This window comes from Engraulis encrasicolus, chromosome 10 (assembly GCF_034702125.1).
Source record: "Engraulis encrasicolus isolate BLACKSEA-1 chromosome 10, IST_EnEncr_1.0, whole genome shotgun sequence".
NCBI classification, from domain to species: Eukaryota; Metazoa; Chordata; class Actinopteri; order Clupeiformes; family Engraulidae; genus Engraulis; species Engraulis encrasicolus.
Window position 1 is genome coordinate 51,003,128 of NC_085866.1, and position 9,991 is coordinate 51,013,118.

General features: G+C 41.8%; 1 protein-coding gene across 2 annotated transcripts; it reads right to left on the reverse strand.

Moving 5' to 3' along the window:
- Positions 1-4,815: 4,815 nt before the first annotated feature.
- plagx (pleiomorphic adenoma gene X) lies at positions 4,816-9,370 on the reverse strand. Of its 2 annotated transcripts, XM_063209251.1 has the most exons (3): positions 8,024-9,370; positions 6,423-6,486; positions 4,816-6,157 (listed from the first exon to the last, which is right to left on the reverse strand). In XM_063209251.1, the coding sequence occupies exon 3, from the start codon at positions 6,103-6,105 to the stop codon at positions 4,837-4,839; it is 1,269 nt and encodes a 422-aa protein (XP_063065321.1). In that variant the 5' UTR covers positions 6,106-6,157; positions 6,423-6,486; positions 8,024-9,370; the 3' UTR covers positions 4,816-4,836. The 2 variants fall into 2 exon arrangements, with proteins under 2 accessions (XP_063065321.1, XP_063065320.1); XM_063209250.1 differs by having other exon boundaries at positions 4,816-6,486.
- Positions 9,371-9,991: the final 621 nt, after the last annotated feature.

Here is a 9,991-nt window from a genome sequence, read left to right on the forward strand (position 1 = left end):
TTCCCAGGTGGGCTTTCACATGTTTGCTGCGTGAGTGGAGCTTTGTGCTAATTACCGATCCAGCCATAGGCCCATTCAATGTGATCCATGAGGAGTCACTCTCAACAGTCCTAAAACCTTTGAGAAATCTGTCTTCAAACATGGGCCTATACTACAAAGCTGATTCAGGATAAGTTAAGTTTAAGTTAAGAGGTAAATCATCTAATACAAGGACTTTTCTTAAGAAAATGAGGACTCCGGGCTCTTCTATTAAATTATTTAACTCTTAACTTAACCTTAACTTATCCTGAACCAGCTTTGTAGTATAGGCCCCATGTCTTGACCCAGTGTTGACTAGAGCAATGTTTCCCAAACAGGGGTACGTGTACCACTAGGGGTACGCGAGCACACTGCAGGGGGTACTTGGAAAGATGTTATTATTATACAAATGTATGGAGCAGTCACATCAGGACAGAGAAAGCAATATAGAACATGAATTAGGGGGTACTCATGGCACAACTAAGAGGTTTAGGGGGTACGCGAGAAAAAAGGTTGGGAAACACTGGACTAGAGCATCTTCACTGGCGGAGCAATATTGCAGATAGGGCCCCTGGGCAAAACACTGAGGGGCCTGCAATGGTCATCCTGGGCTCAGGCGCAAATGTCCTGCTTGCCACCTCAATCTTTGACAGTTCCTTTGCAAACACATTCCTTGTGACCCTGATGTAATGAACGCTTGATACTCCTGTGATCATTTCCAAATAGCTTGACAATTTTCAGAGTGCCACATCACTCTGGAAGACATAAACAAATCAGGCTGTCTGTTACATTGCTTTTTTTGTGGTCAACTTTCCCCAAGGATAACACAGCTGCCTAATAATTATGGTGTTGGCGTCCTTAGATTACACCCTCTCATTATACAAGTATGCGTAACCTGAATGCTTAAATTCAGCATGTTTACAAGTTGGAAAATATGCATGAATGTGACGATGTGCTCAAAATACTTCTTTGCCTAATAGTTCTGCAGTGTCTTATTTATGCCTGTCTCAATTATTTGTACAAATATTTTGGAATGAACAAAATGCGAATCTGTATTTTGCCGTTATGTAATTGTAAAGGTTTTTTTTGCAGTTGTATTGAAAGTAGTTTAAATAAAGCCCGTTTTCATATACACTCACCGGCCACTTAATTACGAACACCTCTAGTGCTGGATTGGACCCCCTTTTGCCTTCAGAACTGCCTGCACTGTCTGCAACAATACTCGGGTAGGCTGTGGCATTCCAGCAAAGATAAATTGGTACTAACTGTCCCAAATTGTGCTAAGAAAATATCCTCATGCCATTATATCTCCAGCCTGAAACGTTGATGTAAGGCAGGATTGACCCATATCTTCATGCTGTTGACGCCAAATTCTGACCATTCCACCTGAGTGTTACAGTAGATATCAAGACCAGGCAACATTTCTCCCATCTTCTAGTGTCGTTTATGGTGAGCCTGTCCAAACTGTTGCCTCATTTTCCTGTTCTTAGCTGACAGGAGTGGCACCAAATGTGTGTGTTTTTTTTTGTTTGCTGTTGTAGCCCATTTGCCTCAAGATTTGATGTGCTGTGTAATCAGGGATTCTCACCTTGGTTGTAATGAGTGGTTATTTGACTTAATGTTGCCTTTGTATCAGCTCCAACCAGTCTGGCCATTCTCCTCTGACATCAACAAGGCATTTTTGCCCACAGAAATGCTGCTCACTGTATTTCTTTTCTTTTTCGTACCATATTTTGTAAACCCTAGAGATGGTCATGTGTGAATATCCCAGTAGATCAGTCTTTTCTGAAATATTCAAATCAAATCCTTTCGACAGCCATGCCATGCCATGCTCAAAGTCATTTAAATAGCCTCTTCCCCATTATGATGCTCGGTTTGAACTGCATCGGATCATCTCAACCATGTCTACATGCACAAATGCATAGAGTTGCCACCATGTGATTGGCTGATCAGGATTTTGCCTCAATGAACAGTTGTAACAGGTGTTCCTAATGAAGTGGCCGGTGAGTGTATATTCTCCACCTAGGCTTTTAGCTTCTTGCAGGTGAAGTTCAAGAACTATGCCAAAATTATGGATAATTCTATAACAATGGCCAACATGTAGGGTTCAACAAATGTAATATTTGTATCCTACCTGGCACACACATAGCACCAGCTAACCAGTTTAAGATTATTTGTGTGCAAGTAAAAAGTCAGAGGGATACGTAGTAGGACTTATACCTTCTAAAAGTTAGTTTCTCAAGTTCAACAAGGTTTCTTCTGATATCTCACACAGAGCAAAGAGAGACCAAAGACATTTTAGCTTTTCGCTTTTATTCTCTTTTAAAAAGGATTGATAAAACATCAGTATTGTCAACACCCATGCTGGGCTTGTACAGATAACACAACACTTCTCCTAAAAGGTATACATTTTTTTCTAAACACAGTTCTCTCATCATGAGGTACAATGTGTAGCACCAAAAGTGCTATTGTCTGAGGTAGTCAGGCAGCCAGTATCAAAATCTCACAGTAACTACACAGATCTAACTACAAAACTGAATACCAGGGAATGTACAGCTATGTTGCCTAACAGGATCTTGTTAGTTAAGTGCACAAGTACTGATATCCCCTGCCTTTACGTGACTGGCACAATGTAGGGTGAGGTATATATAAGTAGTCCAAAGCAAAAACGTATTCTCTCTGCAGTTCTTATCGATATGCTCAGGGCAAGTTGTTTTCAAATGACATCGTGATACAAAAGTTGGTACACTGTACACTGTGCTGCATAGAACCATCTTTTAAAAAATAAGACTGAGTGTTGCATGGATCTTAATTTCAAATTCGCTAAACAAATCTGTGTATGCCACAATATTTGTTAAGTTCATCCTATGGGGAAAAAGATCCAAGCCGTATTTTCCCTTGATTTTTAAGAGTTGGCTCTACGCAGCACTTTTTACAGTGTAGCTGCAGCATTACTCATAATACTTTCAAATATGAGTTTTACTCCACGCATGATAGGCCTCTGATGTCTAAAAAGGGAGAAAACTGCATGGTGACATGATCAAGGCCACAATATAGGCGGTTTAATTAGCCCCCCAAAGAATGAGCTCTTCAATCAACTGTAACAGCCTATAAAACATTTTTATACCATCCGCTGTACATAGCTCACAAGCATGACCTTCCATTTTAAGTTTCAAGTGATACTGTTACTCTGCAAATAAAGCAGATACAGGTAGCAGAATTGATAATGAGGTATGTTGTCTTAAAAGTCAAATCTACACAAAAAAATATGCTAACAAATAATAAAATCAAAATATGCAGTTCATGTTATTGGTCACATAAAAGCATCATATTTTCCCCAAAACTCCAAGACCCCCCACAGAAGTGCTCACTAAATAAATCTAAGGCCAAACAAAGGACCCAAATAACTGTGTAGAAATCCCTGAAAGTGAATACTCAGGCATGTGAAATGGGTCCGGTACATAATCCTACCACATGCTCATCAGCTTGGATATAAAGGTCTCTGAATGAATATTGCAAGTATTGCTTCTCTACACAGTCTTTGTAAATGATTCCTATGTCAGATATTCTCGAAGGCTCTGGGTAAGATCATGAGAATCGTAAAGAGGTAATTGCGAAAACATGATAGATGTGAGGATAAATGCAGCATTTTCAGACTCAAAAACAATTCGTTACAATCATTCCAAAAAAGCAATTTTTTAAGGTAATGTTTCACAGCAAAACTTTAGAATACCTTTGCTTGTTCAACATTATTCCACACATTGTATACGATAGTTTCAAAAAAAAAAATCATGCTAATGTTCAGGAGAAATTTGGGAAATTTAGCCACACACTAAAGTAATTCAACCAAATCACAAAACTCCAGTTTGACTGATTGCAGATGAGAGATTAGTGACTGCTTCCATCAGTAAACGCTGATACTTAATCTAGCACAAACTAAATCTAAATATGCCAACACTTGGGGATCTCAAACATCCTGTTGCTAAAACAGGTAAAAACTCACTAGAGCTAAAACAAATTTAGGGAAATTCTAACCCTATCAGAGTATAACTTTTGCTTCTGAAATTTCCTGAAGTACTGAAAAATGCACTGTCCTTCTGTTCCGAGTTCCAATAGTGGAAACCTTGTAAATCCTGCAACAACTTAACCTTTAAGGGAGAGAGGTTTGTTTTTCTTTGTAATAATAATTTTCATAAAAACAAATGTGTTCTACACCAATGTAGGATTCTAAAATTCCACATTCCAAGGAGCTCATCTTTCTTTAGAACTGCCATCTTGCTAACATTCTTGTCACACCGCGGTGACAGTTCACCCTTAAAGGTTAATGTGCTACAGAAGATGTGAAGACAGTGCAGTCCATGAGGTAAAAGTAGATCCAGTTTAGGTTCTGGAAATGTATAAAAGTTTGTAGAACTTGACTGAACTCCACCTTCAGTCGAGGAAGTGCTAAAGGCGATAAAAAGTGCTTCACTGTTCAAGAAGACACCGTAATTTTGCTTCACGCGATTCTTTAAGGGCATAAAAATATAAATGAAGTATTTTTGTGGGCAAATATGCCTCCTGGGTTTTAAACCTGAGAGGTTAAAAATATATAGTAAAGGGTGGTAACTGCTTGGAAAGTGGTTAATCTATAAACACTACAAAGGAACAGCTAAATCTAAACTAATAAGGCCTATAGATGTTGGCTTTAACTTCAGGGGAAAAGTGTGAAATCTTTGTTAATTTCAGAATATGCCATTCTTATTCAGAAGGCCACGTTCCTGCACTTTTTTTTCTAATATATTTTTTTGTACCCTTTTCAAATTCTTAGGGTGATATTTACTGTTGAAAGGCCTGGTGGAATCGAGGCAACGTGTGAGAGCTGAAGCCAGCGGGGCTGAAGACAGCAGGTAGCTGGTGGTTGAGGGCCCCCCCGGCCTGCGGCTCCTGAGGCTGAGCGGCCAGCTGAAACGAGGAGGGGAGGGGCCCGGACACCTGTGCAGTAGAGGGGGAGGAATTGGCAGCGGTGGTGGTGGTCGAGTAGCCCATCACCAGGCCCCCCGTGCTCAGGGAGCTGGTGTAGGGGGGCAAGCCGAAGGGCAGGAACCCGAGGATGTGGGACAGGTCCATGTTAGCAGCGGCGGCGGGATCCGTGTTGGAGAAGGCAGAGTTCCTGAGAGAGAAGTGGGGGTCTTGGGCGAGGCCCTCTGGGAACAGGTCCCCCGGGCGGGACGAGGAGGCGGGGGCCGCGGCCTGAGGCGGGGGAGGCCCGCACTGGAGCTCGGCCAGCAGGTTCTCCATCTCCGCCTTCAGGTATGAGGTAGATCCAGACTGGTACCTGGGCGGCTGCAGGTACTGCTGCTGCTGAAGCTGCTGCTGCTGGAGCTTGGGGGGCTCCATGCTGCAGCCGACGCCCAAGGGAGCGGAGAGGGAGCCGGGCACCAGAGAGGGGTGGTGGTGGTGGTGGTGGTGATGGTGGTGGTGACGTACCCCTGAGGTAGAAGCGCTCTGCAGGTGTTGAGGGTTGTACAGGCTCATGGAGAAGGCGTCGGTCGGGTCTTTCGTGAGCGCCAGAGGGCCAAGGCTGGGGCTGGACTCTTCCTTCATGACGCCACCCCCTGCGCCGCCGGAGGCCATGGGCGCCAGCTGGCCGGGTTCCTGAGCGTGGCTCTTCTTCAGATGCCGGGTGAGGTGGTCGCGCCGGCCGAAGCGCTGGGCGCAGTGCGGGCACAGGAAGTCGCGCCGGCCCGTGTGCACCACGGCGTGCCGCCGCACGTCCTTGCGGGTGTAGAAGCGTCGGTCGCAGTGGTCGCACGGGTGCCTCCTCTCCCGCACGGCGGCGGCGGTGGTAGCGCCGGCCGGCGGGGGTCGGCCCGTGTGCGTGCTCAGGTGCTCCAGGAGACCCGGCATGCTCTCGAAGCTCTGCCGGCACACCTTGCAGGTGAGGTCCCCCGCGCTGGCGGCGGCGGCGTGCGTGGCCACATGGCGCCTGTAGCCCAGGCGCGTGTTGTAGTGCTTACCGCATTCCTCACACTGCAGGTTCTGCTTGTTGGGGTCGTGGGTCTGCAGGTGGTGGCTGCTGTTCAAGTGGTCCTTCCCGTGGTACATTTTCTCACAGAACGAGCTGGCGCAGGGGCTGGGAGAGAGAGCGGCCACATGTCTACGCCAAAGAGAGGAAAAATGAAGAAGAACCATTTAAATGTTTAAAGTTAAGTAAATGTTTTAATATCCTGGCTTTGTTTCAGAATTTGGTTTTAAAAGCTTAGTTATTAACACTGTAACTAACATGTTAAAACAAACTTGCTGTGAAGTCTAAGTAACTGTGGTTAGGGCATTTGTACTCATCCGTTGTTTTTACGTGTTCAAGCATATATAGCATGTACACACAAATGAGCGTGAAGAAAACACTGAATGACATGACGTACCACACGTCCAACTCCTAGTAGGGCAGGTGCAGGACATAGAGGGCAGCTTTGAATCAGCATCTTCCTGCAGTTCACAAGATTAATGAAAGACTTTAAGTCACACTGAATGTGATCGCTCCACACAACAAAATGAGTTTCATGCATATCTGTACAGATATGCATCAGTTCACACTGAATCACAAAGCTTAAAAAGAAAACTACTTATAGTTTGTTACATACATCAAATACTTGTAACGTACAGCAAAAAAATGTCAATTCAGTACATTGATATTTTCCAACTTGTTCTATGGCTCCCTTTTTGCAATGGAGATAATGGAATAAGACTGTTTAAGTATAGAAATCTAAGAAATAATTGCCCTGTCCAAAAAAATAAAATAAAAAATATACCTGAACTCGGTTGAAATAGTTTACAACAGAAACTTTTCCAACTTGCTTTCCCAAAATGTGAAATATATTACAGGACAATCTTGTTGAATGCATACACTGTAGTGTTTGAATTCTCAGTACACATCTGACTTCCAGACAATAAATTAAACTTACTTTCTCTACTCATTATTTTGGAATGAGTAACACTTTATTTCCTGTCTGAAAGTATGCAGGGACTGATACAACTTCTTCTAGTTCAACACATTTGACACACATTTGAACTTTGAATTTCTACTGACAAGGCTAACCCACCTTTTAAATTAATTTTGATCAAAATCTAAAAATGCCATTTCACCACCTACACCAAGTAGAAAATGACCAGCATGATATTAACATTAATAGAGAGAAATTTAATTCCATTAACTCATATACTTCCTGCTTATGATGTTAACATGTAGGACTGGTAATGTAATGGACTATTTCAATATCAGTATTTCGTTCAATTCAATATTTGCATTGTTCTCTAGACAATTGCCATTTCGGACATTTAAATTACACTTAAATATACCAAAAGTTTTCTGTCGTTAAGTATATGCCAATTTATCCCATGTGTGTTACTGTATAATAACTTCAAACATGTTTTAGGTGGGCCATTTTGCATAGAATTCTGCGCCAGGCCGATTAAGATTGACTTGAAAAAGTAGCTTAGAAAGCATCCCATGTTCACAACATTGCTGTGATATTGATATATGTTCTACTTATTGATCTGCCACCATCTGAGTTGGAGACGAACAGGAAGTTATGCAAAATAACTATTAAAAAATAAAAACAATGTTACAATCTAATTGGTACCAATTTATTTAGTGCTATGATGTTCAAAAGCAAATTACAAAAATAAATGGGGATGCAGAAAGGTCGTGCAAGTGTTCGTTTTAGGTGCACAAGGTGTTATTTTAAAGGACACACCATTTTCGTTCAATGCCGAACTGGCTACACACACTGTGTCCACATTGTCGGTTGCTAGCGCGGAGGCCACATTTATCTCTCAAAAAGATAAATTATGATGGTAGGGTCGACTACTTCAACAAAATCGCAAACATTGAAGATGGATGATTGCGCAAATACACGGATGATGAAGTACATTTCTATTTCTACGACGAATTTATCCATAGATAGCGATTAGCAAGTGCACTGAGACGGGTAGAACTTGAAAAATAAATTAGGCATAAACTCACCACGAACTTTCGAGGACTGCATTTGTCGATGGAGGCAACTTTCGAAATCCCAGTTGGGCGTAAACTCTAAGTGCTGATGCTTTCACTTCCACCATTTAAGCTTTATCCGTTATCTGTCGTACATATTTCTAATTTTTTGGTGTTTTTTTTGTTATTTTTGAGGCCTTGGTTATTTTCCCTCTACATACCGCAGCGCTCGAGTAGCTGAGCGTGTGCATTGTGGGAGTATGACGTCAGACAGCTTGAGTTAACTTTGGGATGGGGAACTGTTTTTTCATCCTCTCAGAGCAGCCAAGCCAACACCATCGCTGTGGACCCAGCATTAGTTGGAGATATAATTAGTTTAAATTGGGAAATAGCCTTGTAAGGGGAAATTTACACACATATGTCTTAGTATACAAAAGACTATTAGATAGTGTATCCATCAAAAATGTTCCAGACGTGTGCTAGGAAATAAAACGATAGTATTGCCAAATTGGCCAAAGTCGTGTCTAATTCCAATGGGGGATAGGCTTCTGTGTTGTGTGAATAGCGTTGGAAATCAAAATTCTCGTTGAAGTATGCACTCGTCCAAACTTTTCATTGGGAAATTGCACTTGGTGAAACAACTGAATATAAAACTGCAGTCAGACATGATTTTCAAAGCCAGAAATTCCTGCTATGAAATTTCCAAGGTTGTTACACGGTTTCCTAGGAGACACGTCCATGTATTCAAAAATGCTGTTCGGGAGAAGGGTTAAAGACACTGAGCCAAACAAAAGACCCCCTGAAGGCAGGTCTTCTGGAGAGCCAAATTTCGGCTACACCGCAGCAATTCAGCCAGAAAAATAATTCAGAGCCGATAACAGTGTGGCGAATCGTAGCCCGTGTGTGGTAGAAGGTTAAGCTACTGTGCAAGTTTTACCTAGCTGTGTAGAGGGTCAATCTACTTGTTGCATAGCACTACAACCAGATACATTACTCTGAAGTTTGTTTCTACTAGAACTACTCCACGTGCAGGCAACGCTGTGGAATATTATTTAAATGGAACGTTGTTCGACACAGACGCGCGTTTTTATGGAACCTGCAAGCAGCAAACTTTATTTTGAAACGAATTTAATTTGCATTTGAAGCCATAGCGTAACCTATAATTGTACCTGAAAGAGCTTGCTGTTCAGTGACCCAAACCCAGTGTACTGAAGTACAACCTGTTTGAGAGTCATTTATTTAAAGTCAGATTGAAGTATGGACAAGGGCAGCAAATGGCTAAAATAATGTTGCGACGTTGTTATAACATGTACTTTCTGTGAATCAGTGCCTTCATTTCACCCTTCTATGTATGGCAAACATTGTTATGAATGTACCTAAGCACAACACAAATAAACCGAAATCTTTCATTAAACCCCGACGCTGTTGTTTTCAATGTAAAACAATTTCTCCGGTCAATTGTAACTATTTTAAACACCCACTAAGGACCCCATTGAAGTGACTGCATGGGGATCAAAGAATAGATAATAGCATTTGTGTGCCAATTCAACTTCACCTATTGCATGGACCAGAATACAACTAGATATTTTGCAGATGCTAGGCCTACTGTAAATAGTTATACCAAAATGTAAACAATAACTGTTGATGAAAACTTAGTATGATCACACACATTAGTACATTGTGACATCTTAAAGAAGAAACTTTACTCCAGTGTTTTTACACTCTAGTTACCAAAAAACAATTAAAAGTGAATTATTATTATGGGAATGATACCATATAATTAAATAAACAACACATGTAGCTATTGGTTTGACTATTCACATTTTGTGGACATGGTTGCCCACATGGGGTAGCCTATGGCATACATTATCTTGCATGGGCATGACACTGTCAATTGGCTACATGCTTGGTTTACAAGATACAGATTGAATAGCAATGACTGACTTAGACAACTTTGCATTCTGTTAAAAGACGCACAAGTAACCACATGAGAAAGTCTGA

Bases quoted from the DNA above. Each gene is read 5' to 3' on its own strand.
- plagx (XM_063209250.1), bottom strand. From the start codon at position 6,192: ATGGTTCTTCTTCATTTTTCCTCTCTTTGGCGTAGACATGTGGCCGCT.